This window comes from Silurus meridionalis, chromosome 8 (assembly GCF_014805685.1).
Source record: "Silurus meridionalis isolate SWU-2019-XX chromosome 8, ASM1480568v1, whole genome shotgun sequence".
Taxonomy (NCBI): Eukaryota; Metazoa; Chordata; class Actinopteri; order Siluriformes; family Siluridae; genus Silurus; species Silurus meridionalis.
Window position 1 is genome coordinate 7,530,919 of NC_060891.1, and position 21,008 is coordinate 7,551,926.

The following is a 21,008-nucleotide window of genomic DNA, read 5'->3' on the forward strand; positions in this document are numbered from 1 at the left end:
ATTCATTTTGTTAATGAGGAAGACTCCTTAAGAACAGCAGTTGTGTCCATTTCAGATTCAGTTGAAATTAATCAGAATGTTATAGGACCCACTCATAGTGGTGGACACACTCTTGATTTAATATTATCATTTGGATTCAATATAAAAAAATATAGTCAGAATTCCACAGTCTGAAGCTATTTCAGACCATTATCTCATCTCTTTTAAAATATGCCTTAGTCATAGCATTAATACTTCGCCACGTTACCGTGTTAAGCGTACATTCACTTCAACTACAGCAGCGAGTTTTATCAATAATCTTCTGGAGTTGTCGACATGAATTAGATCTTCATCTGACCCCTGGGCCACTGAATGTCTCGAATCAACATTTTGTTACACTCTAGATGATGTAGCTCCCCTTAAAACCAAAATGATCAGGCAGAAAAATTTGCACCTTAAAACAGACCACTCGGGAACTGTCAAACCAAGTTGACAGTATTTCAAATAGCATGAAAGGAGAGCCTCTTGAGTAAAAGAAAAGCTCTTTGTGCTGCTGATCAGCACATGTACCAGTCAGGATTTAGGCCTCATCATAGCACAGAAACAGCATTAGTTAAAGTGGTAAATTATCTGTTATTTGCCTCTGATCAGGGTTGTGTCTCCCTACTTGTTTTTCTCGGCCTTAGTGCAGCTTTTGACACCATTAAACATACTAACCTCCTTGCTAGACTAGAAAACTTGTTGGAATAAAGGGAACAGCTCTCTTCTGGCGTTATTTGACTAGTGTTATTTGACTTTGTTATTTGACTGATCGCTATCAGTCTGTTGATGTAAATGGTGAGTTCTCCATACTCTGAGTTTGGTCTTCTGCAAGGATCTGTCTTAGGCCCACTGCTTTTTTCTTTATATAGTATATTATATAATACAGCCTTCCAATTAGTGTTCGGGATTCAGACACAGTCTCAGTGTTCAAGTCGAGGCTGAAAACATACTTATTTAGTCAAGCCGTTTTGAAAATGAAGTTCTTGAGATTTTTCAAATTGAATGACTTTTATTTTCAAAGTAATGATGGACTGTCTTTTCTCTTTACTTAACTTATTGGCAAGAAACATAATATAGATTGGTACAGTAGTTGTAGTAGCACAAATAGGATCTATTGACTTTGTACTCACCCTTTCCTCTGCACAAGACAACTGTAGTTGACTCTTGACAAGACACACCTGTGAGACCATTCCAGGTGACTACCTCGTGAGTCTGATGAGAGAATGGCATGAGCTTGCCAAGTTTTCATCAAAGCAAAATGTAGCGACAATCTAAAATAAACACTTTTTTGTTTACTACATAATTCCATGCATGTTATTTCTTACTTTGGATGGCTTCAGTAAAATGTTGAAAATAAAAATAAAGAAAAACCACTGAAGGAGAAGGTGTGTTAAAGTCTTGAATGAATCATTTGACATATGGATCTATTGAGCACTTTTTTATCTTTCAGTTCATTTACATTGAAAGGGATGATAGACAAGTTATAATTTCTTATGGTGAATAGGTTTAGAGCTTTTGTTTGACAGCTTTAGACCTGTCTTTAGACATTTACTTGTAGAAAGACAAAAATCAAATGAATAGAAAATAAATGTTTGCAACCTTAAAATAACTAGATAAACATTTATTCGTTAGCTCCCCCGCTGACGGGTACTGGAAGTGCAGCATTGTGCCTCGTGATGCAGAGCCTCGCGCTGTTTCCCTTCGACGGTTCCATTTCGTTCCGAACAGTCAGCTGCTTACCCCCGTTCACTTTGACCTTTAGCTTTGTGTGTTTGTGTGCGCGCGTGTGTAGCTCTCTCTCTCTCTCTCTCTCTCTCTCTATATATATAAATTATATATATATATATATATATATATATATATATATATATATATATATATATATAGATATATATAGATATATACACACATTTATATATATATATATATATATATATATATATATATATATATATATATATATATATATATATATATATATATATATATATATATCAATCAATCAATCAATCACCAAAAGGGGATGAAGAAGCACGTTTGGGTTTCGCAACTGCTGTTTTAAATGCCATTTTGATTTCTCGGCGGCTATCGAAACGGTGAGTTTGTCTCTGTTGGTAAGGAAAAGCCGGCCGTGTTTCCTACGAGCGCGGCGAGCTGAAGCGTCCAGGCCTCGCGCTCGCGCAGAACTGTACTCTCCGGGATTTGTCGGTAAACACAAGGCCGTGTTTGTTGAGCATTACTGTTTACAGCTTCGGTACTGTTAACAAATGTATGGAAGATTATGACCCATCATATATAGCGGTGAGTGTTTAACCTTTTAGAGAGTCGCTTTATGTTGAGGTTAGGTAAAATAGGCTCATGGTAATGTTTATTTTCTCAAGAGGCTGGAAGTTTAACCTAATCCGACCAATTAGCATGAGTTAGCCGGGTCTAGCAAGCTAACGTGTTTGTTATAGTTCACTTCAACTTGGAAGCTTTTTAAAATAAGACGATATAAAACGTTAGAATATGTAAATCTACTAGGTCGGAAACTGTTTAGTTAACATGGTATATGATAAGTAAAACAAAGATATACAGTATAGTTATCTAACATGAACCATCTGAGGCTCATCCGACGTCGAGTTGTTGTATAGCCTGATTACATATGACCAGTTAATAATAATTTTATTTGGTTATCTACCTATTTGGTTCGCTTGTGTTATTAGGTTTATTGTGATAAGTTAATAATATGCAGACTCTTAGTTTGACAGGGTTTGGTATGAGCGAGGTTGGTTAGCATCGGATATTTGCGATGTATCAGGTGTCAGCAGTTTGTTGGGCTGAGCGTGAAATAAGTTTTCACCATGTAACTAAGCTACAGTTGATCATAACAGCAGTCTTGGCTCACTTTCTGCCAAACTACCATTATCACCAACAGAAAGCCAAATCTAAGCTGATCTGTCCCAGTGATAGGTAGATAACTATTATTTTGTGCTTGCTGGATAGATGCATTAAATAATTGTCGGATAGACTTAAAGCCAAGCTGTTCACAGGAGCTGGTTAATTTAGCTTGGTGTGTTTGTTGAAACAAATATTGCGTAGTGCTTTTGTGCAGTGTTTTTTTGATTCAAGTCTGTAGGTAGAACATGGTTACTGCTAGCATGATGAACCAGACTGTGAAAAAGTAGCGTTTTTACTCATCTAGAGACTTCATATGAATGACACTCTTCTTACCACTTCATCATTTTTCAAATTCATAACATTCATCTTCTTTCGGTTTACACACTTATTTGTTTTGTGCACATCACTCATTAACTCATTTTTATTAGTGTTACAAGTAAAATGGGTTTGGAACTTCTGAAAACCTGCTATAATCCACTTAAATGTTCCTAAAGTTAATCCAATAAACATTATGCATTTTCAAATGCAAAACCTTATGCCAAGTTGGCAATGATGTTCATTCAGGTGCAAACATTCTCATGCAAGAGGTTTAACTTATTAACAAGAACTTAAACCTTTCAGGAAATTCATGTTTATATGTATTTGTGTATCTATTTATTTGCATGGGTCTCTAATTTCTAGTGTGCATTTTAATTACCACAGGCATTGTTGAGAAAAACATATTGTATTGTACATAAAATCCTTAAAAATAAATAGTCATTTAGTGTACACAGATTCCGTCAGTTTTATATATTTCTTAGGTTTTGAATTTCTGAGGGTTTTAAAGGATTTAAAATACTTAATGAATATCTAGGGTGAAGAACTGTTTTAACTTCTTAGTGTGTGTGTGAGAGAGAAAGAGAATTCATCTCGATTAAGTTTTAACTGTTTTTGTTTTCTGTATGTTGAAAAGCTTTATTATATTCAGTAGCTACTGGTTGGCTTGGAATCATTACTTATTAAAGCAGTTCAGTGGTGATTTTTTGATCATGGTGATTTATCAGACTGGTTTGTTGTCTTTGTTTTTTCAACACTCTGATCTGTTTATCGATATGAAAGATAATCAGCCACAAGACCTTTAAGGTGGCCATCCATGTCCACTGTTTCTATTAATGCAGGCGACATTGTTTGCTTTGCTAAACTAGACTTTTTATTTTCTTACAAGGTAAAGACTTCATGAACCTACAAGAGGACCAGTGACAGCTCATATTCTTCTCTCTCATCTGACCGGCGGAAGCTGTCACTGGGTGTCATGGCTGATGTGGACCCAGACACATTGCTGGAATGGCTACAGATGGGGCAGGGTGACGAGCGGGACATGCAGCTAATTGCTCTTGAGCAGCTCTGCATGCTACTGCTTATGTCAGATAATGTAGATCGCTGCTTTGAGACGTGAGTGAAAATTGCAAAAGCTTATTTTCTTTCAAGTGCATACCATGAGTATCTGGCTAATCTAGTTCTACAGTTTCTGTCCAGAAATCTTCCAAGATGTGAGTAGATCTGTAAATATATATTTTTATAGTTATGTTACCAGTATATCCATTGAATGGTTCTGCAGTCCAGTTCAGTGCATTGTGTCAATTTGCCCTTGCACATCTGTGTATCTTTTCTTTATTCCTGTTTGCATTGTGTCTCTAGGTGTCCTCCACGAACATTTCTTCCAGCTCTTTGTAAGATCTTCCTGGATGAAAGTGCCCCTGACAATGTTTTGGAAGTGACAGCCAGGGCCATCACCTATTACTTAGATGTGTCGGCTGAGTGCACACGCAGGATAGTTGGAGTGGATGGAGCCATCAAGGCTCTGTGTAACCGATTGGTGGTGGTAGAGCTCAACAATAGGACTAGCAGAGATCTTGCAGAGCAGTGTGTAAAGGTGAGTATTGTTACCTAGGCAAAATGGTGCTGTCTGACTTATCTTGACCTGCATGAAAGGCACTTGGTATTGTAGAACTTTTCATGTAATTGACATGATTATTAGACCTTTATGGCTTTTATCTTTTTAGGTGCTGGAACTGATCTGCACCCGAGAGTCTGGTGCTGTATTTGAGGCTGGAGGGCTGAACTGTGTTTTGAGTTTCATTCGGGACAGTGGTCACCTGGTGCATAAGGACACACTGCACTCAGCCATGGCAGTGGTGTCTCGACTCTGCAGTAAGATGGAGCCACAAGACTCGTCCCTTGAGACATGTGTGGAGTCCTTGTCTAGTCTTCTCAAGCATGAAGATCACCAGGTAATTGTAGGGCTGAAACGATTCCTTGAGTAAGTCCTTGATTCCTTCGTTTGGTCAATTTAACTACAAGCAGACCATTATTACTAATGCACCACTTGCTAAACTTTGTAGCGCTCCGGATAGGTAAACACAGAAGATGCTACAGGATAAAAAAAAATGGAGAAACAGGGAGAAAACAGCAAGGGGCGAAGATAAGATTCGTATGGAGGCCGTTTCTGCCACACAGTTTTTTTTCTTGCAATTCTGCCTTTCTAGCATTTATTATTATTATTATTATTATTATTATTATAATTTTTTTTTGCGAATTGGGTAGCGTCACCCCCTGTGTAGTTCCAGAAAACTTCAAACATTAAAAATAAAATAGGCTACAATCAATAAAATCGCATGGTATCAAACTAAGCTTTCGATCCCTGGAGAGAACACTGTCTTGCGATCAGCTCCGGAGGAGACGGAACAAACCGATGAAGCAGAGATGGCTTCGTTCATACACCGGAAATGTTGGAAGTTTATTCGAAATAAAGTCAGAATTGTAAGGAAAAAAAACTTGGAATTGCAGAAAAGGCTTCCATAGGATTTAGGCAAAATAAAATTTCAAAGTTTGGTTGTTTGGTTTTATTATTTTTTTTATACATATGTAATATGGAAATTAAATGCACTAAATGGGTTTAGTTTTCACAGATATTCTTGTATGCAATTTCAGCAATACAATTTTGACATTTCACATTTTGTCATGCAAATAAATGTCTGAGAACTACTGTGTCCCACAAAATATTTTTCTTGCTGACCATTTCAAAATTTCACACCTTTGGAAGCACATCCTTTAAAGTCCTCTAAGTTGCAAGGTGGTGGATATGAGCCTTGAAGAAGACATGACTTATCTATCAAATCATTTCAATGTAACCTGTTTAATTCCACAATTCTAATTAAAATAGTGACTGTGCTTTAATTACATTTTTTTTGCATTTCCTGTGGTGTACCTCATCCACATTGTGTCTTTATATTAAGAATTTAACTCTAGATGGTATAAAGCCTTCAATTTGCATGAAACACAATGTCATGATTGTAGATTTCTGCAACTAAATCCATTATACAGTAGCATGTTCATGTTGTAGTGTGTGCGTAGCAAGCATAAAACATAGGAGGGAGAACTGCATTTTTCATTTATATAAAAAAAAGGGCTTTCTGCTTGTCATATGCAGATTTTGAATTCATTCGGATTGCAGATTCTTAATGAATACCTTGAGTCAGAAATATCTTTGCATCTTATCTTTTGAAATTTTGAATCTTTATTGTGGCAACTGCTTTAATATTTTAATATCTATACTTGTGGTTAAACGTAAAACACATGATATTGTTGTTTTGTAGGTTTCTGATGGAGCACTCCGCTGCTTTGCATCTCTGGCTGATCGTTTCACACGGCGAGGTGTAGATCCAGCTCCACTGGCCAAGCATGGCCTGAGTGAGGAGCTTCTTTCGCGTATGGCTGCTGCAGGAGGTTCAGTCGCTGGTCCTTCTTCTACCTGCAAAACAGGCAGAACATCTACAGGTGGTGCACCCTCTGCCCCAGACTCCAAACTTAGCAACCAGGTGTCCACTATCGTCAGTCTACTGTCTACACTGTGCAGGGGCTCACCACTCGTCACTCACGTATGTATTGTTTTGATTTATGACTTATTGTTTCTAGAAGTGGTAGTGGCAAAAGATTAGCTACATAATTTTGTATTTTATAAAATACTTGGTGTATGTTTTGTGTGTTAATGATAATAATGATGTGGCATACTGTCTCATGGTCCCATAATGCTATGACATCTTACAATTAAATGTTTGAACATCCAGTTGCAAAACCATGGGCATTAATTTGGATTTGAAACAACCTTTTTAGCTAGATCAGTCTCTACTCATCTTAAGTCTTTTTTGGAGCATGACTGTGGGTATTTGGCTAAAAGAGCATTAAAACAGCATTAAAACGACAAGTTATTTAGCCATTGAACCCAAGTTATTCAGTGGGTTTGAAGGCACTGTACTGTGCTTCAACATAAGCTTTTGTGAACCTTGTCTTCATTGACCTCACTTTGAATACTCGTAATTCCAGGAACAAGAAATTGCAGTTCAAGGTTTTTATCTGTCATTGCCACAATATGTGCAGACATACAGAGAAATAAAAATACAGTTTCTTCACTCTCTCATCGTGTTTATATTGTTAATGCAGCATACATGTCAGTTCTACAGCATACAAAGCCTATGTAACCTTTTGCCCTCTGAATCACCTCATATTAATCTTTTATCACACAGCAATGTTTTCAGTGTCTAGCAAAAACAATTAAATTGGCTTTATTCCAGTACTTTCAGATGGGATTGTAAATGTGATTAGTCAGGTGCCCACATTCTTTTGGTCATGTAGTGGGGCTTGATTATGTGGGTCATGGAGATTTTTTAGGAGAGATGGCAGTGGAGTTTTTAACCAGATTGTTTAACAAGATTCTGGAAGGTGAGAGGATGCCTGATGAATGGAGAAGAAGTGTGCTGGTACTGATCTTTAAGCATAAGGGAGATGTGCAGACCTGCAGTAACTACAGGGGAATTAAGTTGATCAGTCACCCCATGAAGTTATGGGAAAGAGTAGTGAAAGCCAGGCTGAGAGAAGAGGTGACCATCTGTGAGCAACAGTATGCTTTTATATAGAGGAAGAGCACCACAGCTGCATTATTTTCTTTGAGAATGTTGATGGAGAAGTAAAGACAAGGTCAGAAGGAATTGCATTGTGTATTTGTGGATTTGGAAAAAGCGTACGACAGAGTGCCAAGAGAGGAGTTTTGGTATTGTATGAGGAAGTCAGGTGTGTCAGAGAAGTATGTGAGGGTGGTGCAGGACATGTATGAGGACAGTGTGACAGCAGTGAAGTGTGCAGTAGGAACGACAGACTGGTTCAAGGTGAAGGTTGGACTACATCAAGGATCGGTCCTGAGCCCTTTCCTGTTTGCAGTGGTGATGGACAGGTTGCCGGACGAGGTCAGACAGGAGTCTCCCTGGACTATGATGTTTGCAGATAATATTGTGATTTATGGTGAGAGTAGTGAGGAGGTTGAGAAGAACCTGAAGAGGTGTAGGTATGCGCTGGAGAGAAGGGGAATGAAAGTCAGTAGGAGTAAGAGAGAGTACATGTGTGTGAATGAGAGGGAGGGCAGTAGAGTGGTGCGGTTGCATGGAGGAGGTGGAGCTGTTCAGGTAACTGGGGTCAACAGTGCAAAGTAATGGAGTGTGTGTTAGGGAAGTAAAGAAAATAGTGCAGGCTGGGTGGAGTGGGTGGAGAAGAGTGACAGGAGTGATTTGTGATCGGGTATCTGCAAGAATGAAAGGGAAAGTTTATAGGACTGTGGTGAGACCTGCGATGTTGTATGGCATTGAGTAAAAGACAGGAGACGGAGCTGGCAGAGTTGAAGATGTTATGGTTTTCGTTGGAAGTGACGAGGATGGACAAGATTAGAAATGAGTTTATTAGAGGGACAGCCCATGTAGGATGTTTTGGTGACAAGTTGAGGGAGGCGAGATTGAGATGGTTTGGACATGTGCAGAGGAGGGACATGAGTTACATTGGTAGAAGAATGCTGAGGATGGAGCCACCAGGAAGGAGGAAAAGAGGTAGGCCAAGGAGGAGGTTCATGGATGTGATGAGGGAAGACGTGCAGGTAGTTGGTGTGAAAGATGTAGAGGACAGGGTCGTATGGAGACGGCGACCCCTAATGGGAGCAGCCGAAAGAAGAAGAAGAAGTGGGGCTTGATTATGCTCATATTTAAATCAAATGCAATTTTGTATGCCTTTTCAGGACCTGCTGCGTTCAGAACTACCTGATTCAATGGAGAGTGCCCTGCAAGGTGACGAACGTTGTGTGCTGGATACAATGCGCTTGGTTGACCTGCTGTTAGTTCTTCTGTTCGAGGGCCGCAAGGCGCTGCCTAAATCCACAGCTGGTGCGGGTGGGCGTATTCCAGGCCTACGACGCCTTGACAGCTCTGGAGAGCGCTCACATCGTCAGCTCATTGACTGTATTCGTAGCAAGGATACAGATGCGCTCATTGATGCCATTGACACCGGCGGTAAGAACAGGTTTATAATTGACTTGACTCATTTCAGTGCTTTTTTTTTTTTTTTTTATGTTATGGCTCTTTCTGTCTTATTACTCTTTAATGACACTTATTTTCTTTTTTAGCATTTGAAGTTAATTTTATGGATGATGTGGGACAGACACTTTTGAATTGGGCCTCAGCGTTTGGTACACAGGAAATGGTGAGAATTTTCTAATGTTTGTGATTTTTAATTAATTACATTTATTTTCAATTGTTTAAAGTATGAAGCTCTTTGAAAGTTTGAAACTCAACATTCTATGCAAATTGCAAGCAACATGTGTAGTAGTTGGCTTGTAAAAGGTTGTAAGTTACTGATGTTGAGCTTAAATAAGGATTTCACTTAAAATCTGGAACTTTGGAAAGTTGGGACTTAATATTTATGTGTATAAAAGAACATAAAATAAATCAAGTGGTGTTTGCCCACTAACTGATCTAGATTGTAAAACAGATTCAGATATGACTGCTGTGAAGACCACATATAATTAAGCTCAGTGCAACTTTATTTCTTAACCTGATTTTATTAACAAAAATACTGCACATCAGTGCCACAGAGCCAATAGTAATAGTAAGTCGATAGTAGTAAGTGTGAATGACTGATGTTTAAATGTGCTCTGCTCTAGGTGGAGTTCTTGTGTGAGAGAGGTGCTGATGTCAATAGAGGCCAAAGATCTTCGTCCCTGCATTATGCTGCCTGTTTTGGGCGACCGCAAGTAGCTAAGGTAACAGGAGCTTTAATTATCAGAATACTTTCTGTCTGGATTAAAATTCCAGCTTGACCTATTTTCTTTTATGTTTTTAAGACTTTACTACGTCATGGAGCTAACCCTGATCTGAGGGATGAAGATGGTAAAACTCCTCTGGACAAGGCCAGGGAGAGGGGCCATAGTGAGGTTGTAGCAATTCTCCAGTCCCCTGGTGCGTTTCATTGCATTTTGTTTTTACTGGATTTAGACTTTACAATCTTGAATTGTTTGTTTACATGACATTCAATTTATAAAGTAAAAGCCTTTAAAACTTTGCCTAATAATGTGTTTACCCATGTTAGATGTCAGGATAAGTGTTGTGCTGTGTAATTATACATATCAGAATGCTACTATAGCTCACTACCATGCTATAGTACCATCAGTAGGGTTTATTACACTGGCAACAGCTTCTTCTTGCCTGTTTGTTATTACGTCACTCTCTTGACTGTGGAAAAGAGAAATGCATGAAGGATTGTGTTAACTACTTGCTATTGCCATTAACTTAGAGAAAGTGGAGAGACATTTCTGCACTGTATGGTCATAAATGCAGAATTTAAAATTTAGGTTTGTAGAGTAACATGTATCTTGGGGTACTGCAGTGTGAGTACCTTTGTGATATGATTTCCAACACAGTGTTGAAAGATCAGAATATATGAGCAGTTATGTTTCTCTTATTGTCTGTTGATTTGTGTTTTCAATGTATTTTGTCCTTTGGAGAGTTTTTTTGGTCATTTATTTGTAACATGCTTTAGGAGACTGGATGTGCCCAGTGAACAAGGGGGATGACAAGAAAAAGAAGGATGTGAACAAGGAGGAGGAAGAGGGCAGTGATCCAAAAGGAGACCCTGAGATGGCACCCATCTATCTGAAAAGGCTGCTTCCAGTATTTGCACAAACCTTTCAGCAAACCATGCTGCCTTCAATAAGGTTAATTTGTTTGAGAGTGTTTAAAGACCAGTACATTATATTGACAGGGTTATGAGGTGAAGCTTGTATAGGACAGTGACTGAAATTACAAGTGTGAAAACCTTGCCCATTATTGAGATCACTCTTTCTAACAAAATGTAACTGTTGTATTGAGGTTTTTAGAAAACCATTTAAGCATCCCAATTGTTAATATACATTTTATTTTTTGATTAGCTATACTCGTACACGAGTGGAGGAAGGTGCACACAGGTGGACTATGTTCTATGTAGGAGATGCAACCTGAAGGAGATTGGAGACTGTATGGTGTTGGCAGGGGACAGTATAGCTAGACAGCATCGGATGGTGGGCTGTAGGCTGGTTTTGGAGGTGAAGAAGAAGAGGAGGAGAGTGATGCCTGAAAGAAGAATAAGATGGTGGAAACTGAAAGAGGTGCTGGATGATTTGGCAAATAGCAGAAGTGATGAGGGAGACAGCTAGAAAGGTACTTGGTGTGACATCTGGGAATAGAAAGGTAGACAAAGAGATATGGTACAATGAGGAAGTGCAGGACAGCATAAGGAGAAAGAGGTTGGCAAAACAGAATTGGGATCGACAGAGTGGCGAGAAAAGTAGGCAGAATTACAAGGAAATGCTGCAGCAGGTGAAGAGGGATGTGGTGAAAGCCAAGAAAAAGGCATATGAGGAGCTGTATGAGAAGTTGGACACTAAGGAAGGAAAAAATAATTTGTACCAATTGGGATTGACAGAGTGATGAGAAAAGTAGGCAGGAGTACAAGGAGATGCGGAAGCAGATGGGATGTGGTGAAAGCCAAGAAAAGGCATATGAGGAGCTGTATGAGAAGTTGGACACTAAGGAAGGAAAAAATAATTTGTACCAATTGGCCAGGCAGAGAGCCCAAACTGGGAAGGATGTGCTGCAAGTTAGAGCAATAAAGGATTGAGATGGAAATGTGTTGACTAGTGAGGAGAGTGTGTTGAGATAATGGAGGGAGTATTTTAAGCAGCTGATAAATAAGGAAAATGAGAGACAGGGAAGGTTGGATGGTGTGGAGATTGTGAAGCAGGAAGTGGATAGGATTAGTAAGGAGGAAGTGAGAGCAGCAATTAAGAGGATAAAGAGTGGAAAATCGGTAGGACCAGATGACATACCAGTAGAAGTGTGGATGTTTAGTAGAGATGGCAGTGGAGTTTTTAACAAGATTGTTTAACAGGATTTTGGAAGGTGAGCGGATGCCTGAGGAATGGAGGAGTGTGCTGGTACCGGTATTTAAGAATAAGGGAGATGTGCAGACTTGCAGTAACTACAGAGGAATAAAATTTATCAGTCACACCATGAAGTTATGGAAAAGAGTAGTGGAAGCCAGGCTGAGAGAAGAGGTGACCATCTGTGAGCAATAGTATGGTTTCTTGCTGAGAAAGAGTAACACAGATGCATTATTTGCTTTGAGAATGTTGATGGAGAAGTAGAGAGAAGGTCAGAATGAGTTGCATTGTGTGTGTGTGTGTAGATTTAGAGAAGGATTGGCTCTGAGCCCTTTTCTGTTTGCAGAGGTGATAGAAAGTTTGATGGACGAGGTCAGACAGGTGTCTCCATGGATTATATTGTTCACGGATGATATTGTGATTTTTGGTGAGAGTAGAGAGCAGGTTGAGAAGAGCCTGGAGAGGTGTAGGTACGTGCTGGAGAGAAGGGGAATGAAAGTCAGTAGGAGTGAGACAGAGTACGTGTGTGAATGAGATGTGGAGTGGTGCGGTTGCAGGGAGAAGAGGTGGAGAAGGTGGAGGAGTTCAGGTACCTGGGATCTACAGTGCAAAGTAATGGAGAGTGTGTTAGAGAAGTAAAGAAAAGAGTGCAGGCAGGGTGGAGTGGGTGGAGAAGAGTGGCAGGAGTGATTTGTGATAGAAGAGTTTCTGCGAGAGTGAAAGGGAAAGTTTATAGGACTGTGGTGAGACCTGCAATGTTGTATGGTTCAGAGACAGTGGTATTGAGTTAAAGACAGGAGGTGGAGCTGGAGGTAGCAGAGCTGAAGATGAAATTTTCGTTGGGCGTGATGAGGATAGACAGGATTAGAAATTTGTTTATTACAGGGACAGTGCATGTAGGACGTTTTGGAGACAAGGTGAGGGAGGCGAGATTGAGATGGTTTGGACATTTGCAGAGGAGGCACATGGGTTATATCGGTAGGAGAATGCTGAGGTTGAAGCTACCAGGAGGGAGGAAAAGAGAAAGACAAACGAGGTGGTTTATTGATGTGGTGAGGGAAGACATGCAGTTGGTTGGGTTGAAAGAGGAAGGTGTAGAGGACAGGGGGTATGGGGACTGATGATCCGCTATAGCGACCCCTAATAGGAGAAGCCGGAAGAAGAAGAAGCTATACTCATACACCACCATGATTCACCTGACATACAGAACTGTGCGTGTATATGATGCTCAAAATTCACCATCGGCCAGAGAAAAACCCATGTAGTTCGGCCTTTATTGTTTAATAAAGTAGTTAATTTGTCTAAAGTACCACTTATATATTTATAAAACTTGAAACTTAAGCTCAATCTAGGGAAACATTTTCCCTAGATTACCTTCAATCAAAAGCATCGTTTAGGGTTAATTCCTAAGGTCACTGTTATAATGAGACATTTTCATTGTTTGTAGTAAGGGAGCATATTGACTTCCATGTAAGTTATTATTCTTACTTTTTTGATTTAATCTGAACTAAAATTTGGGACTTATATTTGGAACTGTAATAAGCATGCTTGTTTCTTTTTTGTGTGATTTTTATTTTTTATTTATTTTTTAAACAGGGTCAGGATAATAAAGTGTTGTTTTTTTTATCTGTAGGAAAGCTAGTTTAGCGCTGATCAGGAAGATGGTTCATTACAGTTCTGAAGTACTGCTTAAGGAAGTCTGCGACTCTGATGCTGGACACAATCTGCCCACCATTCTGGTAGAAATCACTGCTACTGTGCTGGACCAGGAGGTTAGTGCTTATTTCAGCCTACAGTGCTTATCTAATCTAATTCTATCCACCAGTTTTTGGGTCTGATTTCAATTACCGTATTTTCCGGACTATAAGCCACTACTTTTTTCCCATGCTTTGAACCCCGTGGCTTAAACAGTGACGTGGCTAATTTATGGATTTCTCCTGGGTTTTTCCCAGTTTCACAAGCTTCATCATTCACAAGCTTCAATATTCGGGCCGCACCACATCATAAATTTAGATGAGGTTCCTCTGATGTTTGATCTGCCGCTCACTCGGACTGTCCGCTTTCGTTAAAGCCTGTGTAAAGTTCATTAGTTTTTATGAGCGGCTTATACACAGGTGCGCTTATTTATGTTCAAAATAAAAATCTCTGTAAAATTCAGTGGGTGCGGCTTATATTTGGGTGCACTTAATAGTCCGGAAATTACGGTGTCCAAGTGTGTACAAATGTCGAGCACTTTATTTGGAACACTAAACTAATACTGGGTAGGACCTTTTTTTATTACTATTTTTTTTTTTTTAGATCTATTGAAATCATTGTCATCTTCATAAAACTAGTTTGAGATGACTTTTGCTTTGCATATGCTGTATTTTAATGCTGGAGACAGTTATTAGAAGAAGGACAAAATGTGGCCATGAAGGGATGCACATGGTCAGCAAGCATAATCAAATAGTGTGTGACAAGTGATGACTGTGTTGACTAACAAGTCTGTTCCTACTGCAGTCTCTCTTTGGTTTTATGGGCATTTTTTTTTACCTTTATAAAGCCATTTTTTTGAAGTGGTTATCTTTGAGTCAAATTCTTAACTTTAATCAGTCATTCAGAATTGACCTTTAACAAGCAAATGAAATCAGTATCAACAAAATTCATATTTGCAATGCAGAAAAGAGAGATTTTAAATGTGAAATTAAAAACGTCAGTAAGTCACTGCTAATAAGTAAGTCATTGCGATTAAATGAATCACCCGTTTAAACCTGTTGGGCATAAGAGACACAAAAAACGTTGCTGGGATTTTGTTTGGAATCAAAAACAGGCAATGTGGTGTCTAAAACATAAGTTTCTTATTATTAAAGAAAAACTGCACCTTTCATGTGATATCATAACTATATGAAATTCATTAATAATTAATCACATGAAAGGTGCAGTTTTTCTTCAAGTTTTCTGCCCCCATAATTTGAATTTTGTGATGATTCTAATTAAACTTTAATAGACTAAACTATGCAGTGAAAGAACGCACATGAGCACGAGTCCAACCAACTAGATTTAATCACGTAATGTATTCACGCTGTAGGTGTGTTGTTTGAGTTGTGAGATATACTTAAATCACACATTGTTAAACAATTACAGTATTATAGTAAATTTTATATATATTGTACACCTCTTGTTCTGATTAAACCCCAAAGACTGTTCTGTAAACATCCCACAGTCAAAATCAGTGAACTCACTATTTTCACTTTTAGGTGGTTGATGCTGTATCTATATCTGCATGATTTTATGCATTTCTTTAATTTAATTTTAATAATTAAATGAATGAGTATATGTGCAGGTGTTTTTAAAAGTGCTTGGGAGAGTATATATTGTCTGTTAATCAAATGTGGTATTCTGTAAAAAAATATCTTTTAGGTTTATTTTGTCAACAGGAAATTATTTAATATGTACTTTCACTTTCCCTGCAGGATGATGATGATGGTCACTTGCTGGCACTGCAGATCATAAGAGATTTGGTGGATAAAGGGGGCGATGTGTTCTTGGACCAACTGGCTAGACTTGGTGTCATCAATAAGGTGTCCACTCTGGCAGGACCTACTTCAGATGATGAGAATGAGGAAGAACCAAAACCAGAGAAGGTTATAAATAGCCATTTGGCAAAATAAAATCTTTGTTATAAACAAATACAGATTTGGTTGTAAGCATTTCTTGAAATTCAAAATCATAATTTTAGGAGGACGAACCCCAGGAAGATGCCAAAGAGATTCAGCAGAGTAAGCCTTACCATTGGCGGGACTGGTCCATTATCAGAGGGAGGGACTGTTTATATATATGGAGTGATGCTGCTGCCTGGAGCTTTCCAATGGTAGCAATGGCTGGTTTCGCTTCATCTTGGATGGCAAATTGGCTACTATGTACTCCAGTGGCAGCCCAGAGGGAGGCTCTGACAGTTCAGGTGATTTTGTTTTCTAATCTTTATTACCATATTTATGCAATAGTATATTTTTTAAGTGATTAAAGAGAAAGCTTGTTGTTGGTATTGATACTCATTATTGACAAATAGGCAGCTAAAAGTTCATCTTGTAAGACAAGGAATTGTTGCATTTATAAAAGCTTGTTTTACTTAATTTAATAGCATGTCTGATGTTTCAGAGAGTCGGAGTGAGTTTTTGGAAAAGCTTCAACGTGCCCGAAGTCAAGTAAAGCCGGTCACATCTAGCCAACCCATTCTGTCAACAGTGGGACCCACAAAACTCACTGTGGGCAACTGGTCACTCACATGCCTAAAGGAAGGGGAGATAGCCATTCATAACTCAGATGGTCAGCAGGCCACCATCCTGAAAGAAGATCTACCAGGCTTTGTGTTCGAGTCTAACCGAGGAACCAAGCACTCTTTTACTGCTGAAACGTCTCTTGGTGAGCTTGGGGAAAATTGTGGACCCTTTGATTTTAAGTAATTTAAAGTTGTCATGTCTTGTTTCAAATAATTCTTGAGGCCATTATTTTTGATACATATACTAATTTGTTCCAGGTTCAGAGTTTGTGACAGGCTGGACTGGAAAACGAGGACGGAAGCTCAAATCTAAATTGGAAAAAACAAAACAAAAGGTTTTTGTTTGCTTGTGATGTAATTTATTTGAGATGGCACTTGTCTCAGGGGAGAACATTTGTGGTTCTTTCTATATAAACAATAAAAAAATAAATTTTATTAAACACTTAAAACCAAATATTGGTACAGAGCTAGACAACTTAAATATAAGATGCCATCTCATGTCAATTGTGTTTCTTTTTTCTCTGTCTCTATAGGTGAAGACAATGGCTAGAGATTTGTATGATGACCATTTTAAGGCTGTAGAAAGTATGCCTAGGGGAGTAGTTGTCACTTTGAGAAACATTGCCACTCAGCTTGAATCTGCCTGGGAGCTGCATACCAACAGACAGGTAAGAAATCCATGTCATATTTTGAGTTCTTCACCATAATCACTATAAATAAAACAAATGATTGTTTTTTTTTTTTTTTTTTTTAGGATATAGAAAATTATCATATGACAATGTTTGGAGGCATACATAATAATACACATTTTCTAAACACTGGTTCAAGATTTATAATTTATTGTATCTTGTAGGGCTATTAATTGCTTTACACCAAAATATTTTTTTATTATTATATTTAATCAAAAATTTGATCATTTAACATAAGACATTAAATAATAAAATGAAAAAGGGGAATAGAAAAAAAAGATTTCAGAGGTTTTATCTGAATCTATTTGCTTATGTATGTTGGCACAGACTGTCATAGTTTATTAAAAAGGTTTATTTTCATCCTTTTTTTAAGTATCAAGACTTCTCTTTTATAATGTAATTCATTAGATCCTTGAGCCAATAAAATAAATCTAAAATATGTCAATCTAAATATTAATTGCCAGTAGTTAAGCTTTTAGCATGAGGAAAAAAGAAAACTATTATTTGCTATCTCAACCCCACATATCACACATAATTAACAACATATTTAACAATGTATACAGTGGAATCCGCTTATCTTGCTCTCGGTTATCTCGACAACCCTATTAAGTCGACGTTTTTGAAGTGGAACCGCCAAATTCCCGCTTTTTCTAAGCATTTTTTATTGGTTATGTCGACTTTTTTTATGTCGCCGAACCCTAATATCTCGAGCACAAGGGGGGAAAAATTTGCCATTTAACGTCAGTTATCTCGGTGCAGCCGCAGAAGAACTTGCGGAAGTGTCGGAAAAATCAAGTCTTACAGCTGCTGCAGGTGTTGTATTGTATACTGGTGAATCTCTGCTGTTAGTTAGTGCTAGTGTTTGTAGTGTTTGTAGGGGTGCGGCGCGGCTTTGGGAAGAAAAGCGCAGCCGTTGAGAGAGTGCCGGTGGGAAGGCATGTACCGGGATACACATGAGCAATAACAACGACCGCCGTGAACCAACATATACCAACAATAACGGACAGTGAGAGTGTGGAAGTTTAAATAGGAGCTGGTGATGATGCTAAACGAGCACCATATGTGCGCGGTTGAATCGGAGCTTCAGAGAAAGCGGTCGAGAAAGCACCTGCCAGGCTGAAGGGAGCCGAAGGGGGCGTGGCAGGTGGATTCCTGACAGATAAACATGTACTGTATGTATTTTTATAGCATGCCTTCATCAAACAAATCGGCAACGCTGTTGTGTAAAACCCTTCAAAACACGTGCATGCACATTCTCATTTATTAACGCACATCATGTACATAAAGAAATTTCAAGCACGTTAATATATTGCCGCCATTTTGATTTTCGTTTATCTCGATGCTTTTTGGCGACCCCCTAGGACATCGACATAACCGGGTTCCACTGTACATCACTCTATATTTAACGAATGTTGACCTAGATTTACGTTTGTGAGTGTAGGAGGTGAACCAATTTAAATTTAATAAATGTGTTGTAGATAAATTGAGGTGAATGAATCTTCAAAACATATTGCCATGATTCCTCTAAAATCTTTTCATTTTTTTTTGCTAAATATTTTAAATGTTGTGAACAGATCATATAATAGAGCTTGACAATTTTATTTTTATGAAAAGTGGGCTAAATTGAAAATTTATAATTTAGAGATTCAGTAGTAAGCTTTGGGAAGTGGGCAATGCTTAAATGTTAAAAAATAAATCAAGTAAATCAAGCCTTGATTTGTTCAAACTAATACTTAAAAAAATAAAATAAATTCTTTATGGGTAGACTCATAGATCAACTTCAATGACACTGTTTTACTGTGTTATGTAAACTAATTATATATATTTGAGACTATGTTGTTAATACTTTAAGTAGCACAAAAAACAAAATGGCACAAAATATTGTTTACTGATGGACATAATCATAGATCTATATCGCAATAAACATATGATGCAAATACTGTGCATCTCGAAAGTATTCACAGCTTTTTGGGTAATCAAACGATTTCTTTTCTTCTTTTTTTTTAGATTGATTGGTTTCACTTTTTAAAATTATTTGATGTTTTGCTTATAACTATATAAAACCCTAATTCAGGGTATTTATTTACAAAAGTATACTTAAAAAATGCAAAAGCCACATATTGAGATTAACTATCTCTAATTTAGACATTTTAAAGCTTATAGTGGCTGCTTGTTGAGGAGGGCATGGGGAATGTCTCCTTCAAACAAATACACTCATGCTGGGTTATTACTTTCTGTTAAAAAAAAAACATTTGAGTGTTCAAGGTGAAGCAATTTCTGTAAATCAACATTTGTATTATATTTTGCAGATGACAAGTTGACAACCATGCTTAAAAAAATCTATATAATACAACATTGTTTTGACCATTTTTGTTTAGAAAATACAGATATTTTATTCATTTGTGAAGATAAGCATCTAGAATATATAATTAATTTGTGTATAATAATTAAGATATATGCATAAATTAAAAATAGTCATTAAAAGCAAGCATTTGAACGTAGTAAAGCTGCAGTTGAATCATGTTTGAAAACAAAAGTTGTAAAACTGTTGTAGCAGACAAATGTTAGAAAAAGAAACTTGAGAAACGCAGCAAGCTAACAGGCTTCATTAAAAAGGAAAAAATGTGCATTAGTGTACAAATGAATAATCATTCACTGAAAACCACAACAGTGACTAAAATATAATCGTTTACTGCTGCTGTTATTTGCTGCTTAGGTTTAGTGCTTGTTTGTATCGTTTTAATTAAATACATCACTATGTCACGAGTGAGGTGGTTGCGCAACACGATGCTTGGACTTCATGGATTGGTTTCTGCTCAGACATGCACTGTTAACTGCAGGACCTTATATAGACAGGTGTGTGCCTTTCCAAATCATGTCCAATCAACTGAATTTACCACAGGTGGATGCCAATCTCAAAGATCAGTGGAAAAAGGAAACACCTGAGCTCAATTCTGAGTTTCATGACAAAGGATTAATGACAAAGTTACTTATGTACATGTGATTTTTTTTTTTTTTTTTTTTTTTTCGTTTTATTTATTTATCTTTATTAAATTTGCAAAGATTTTAAACAAACTTCTTTCATGTTGCCATTATGGGGTATTGTTTATAGAATATTTTGGAAAATAATAAATACAATCCATTTTGGAATAAGGCTGTAACATAACAATGTGGGGAAAAAGTAAAGCGATGTGAAAACCTTCCGGATGCCATTACAATAAAGCACAATCTGAGAGATGATGCCAACAGCATGGTTTTATTGTTCTGTGTGTTTTTGCACCACCACTTTTATCAGTTGCTTTTTATAGTCAAAATTTAGTGACCTAGCACCAGTTTAGTTTAATCAATCAATAATGTAATTTGTTGCCAACTTTTTTTTAATTTAATTACTGTTAAATGCTGTTTTGTTGTAAAAAAAAATTTAATTATAAATATTAAGCTGCTTTTCTCTCTGCTCTGTTATAGTGTATGGAGGGAGAGAACATGTGGCGAGACCTTATGAAAACGGCTTTAGAAAATTTGATTGTGGTTCTCAAGGATGAGAACACCATTTCCCCCTATGAAATGTGCAGCAGTGGGCTTGTTCAAGCACTTTTTACTGTTCTGAATAATGTGAGTTACACAGATGGCTGTATACAATATGGCTACTTTTTTCCAATTTAATGGCATGATTTTCTGTTTTGTTGTTTTCCCCATTGTAACCATGTTTTTGTTTTACAGAGTGTGGACCTTGATATGAAACATGATTGTAAGCAATTGATGGAGAGAATAAATGTGTTTAAAACTGCATTTAGTGAAAATGAAGATGATGAAAGGTAGGAAACTGTCTATTTATGGCCAAAGCTGTCTTCACCTTGCTCTTTCCTAAATATGATTTACCAAGTGTTTTAAA

General features: G+C 37.6%; 1 protein-coding gene across 1 annotated transcript in view; it reads left to right on the forward strand.

Moving 5' to 3' along the window:
* Nucleotides 1-2,134: 2,134 nt before the first annotated feature.
* The window catches only part of hectd1 (HECT domain containing 1), a 40,293-nt gene continuing 21,419 nt past the window's right edge, over nt 2,135-21,008 (forward strand). Inside the window, 19 exon segments of the mRNA XM_046855257.1 lie at nt 2,135-2,322; nt 4,106-4,332; nt 4,579-4,813; nt 4,944-5,171; nt 6,537-6,818; nt 8,996-9,266; nt 9,380-9,456; nt 9,917-10,015; nt 10,097-10,211; nt 10,792-10,966; nt 13,803-13,941; nt 15,622-15,792; nt 15,888-15,999; nt 16,002-16,109; nt 16,307-16,570; nt 16,686-16,762; nt 16,961-17,095; nt 20,582-20,728; nt 20,837-20,931. Coding sequence (XP_046711213.1) covers nt 4,193-4,332; nt 4,579-4,813; nt 4,944-5,171; nt 6,537-6,818; nt 8,996-9,266; nt 9,380-9,456; nt 9,917-10,015; nt 10,097-10,211; nt 10,792-10,966; nt 13,803-13,941; nt 15,622-15,792; nt 15,888-15,999; nt 16,002-16,109; nt 16,307-16,570; nt 16,686-16,762; nt 16,961-17,095; nt 20,582-20,728; nt 20,837-20,931 — 2,870 coding nt within the window. The 5' untranslated portion in view covers nt 2,135-2,322; nt 4,106-4,192.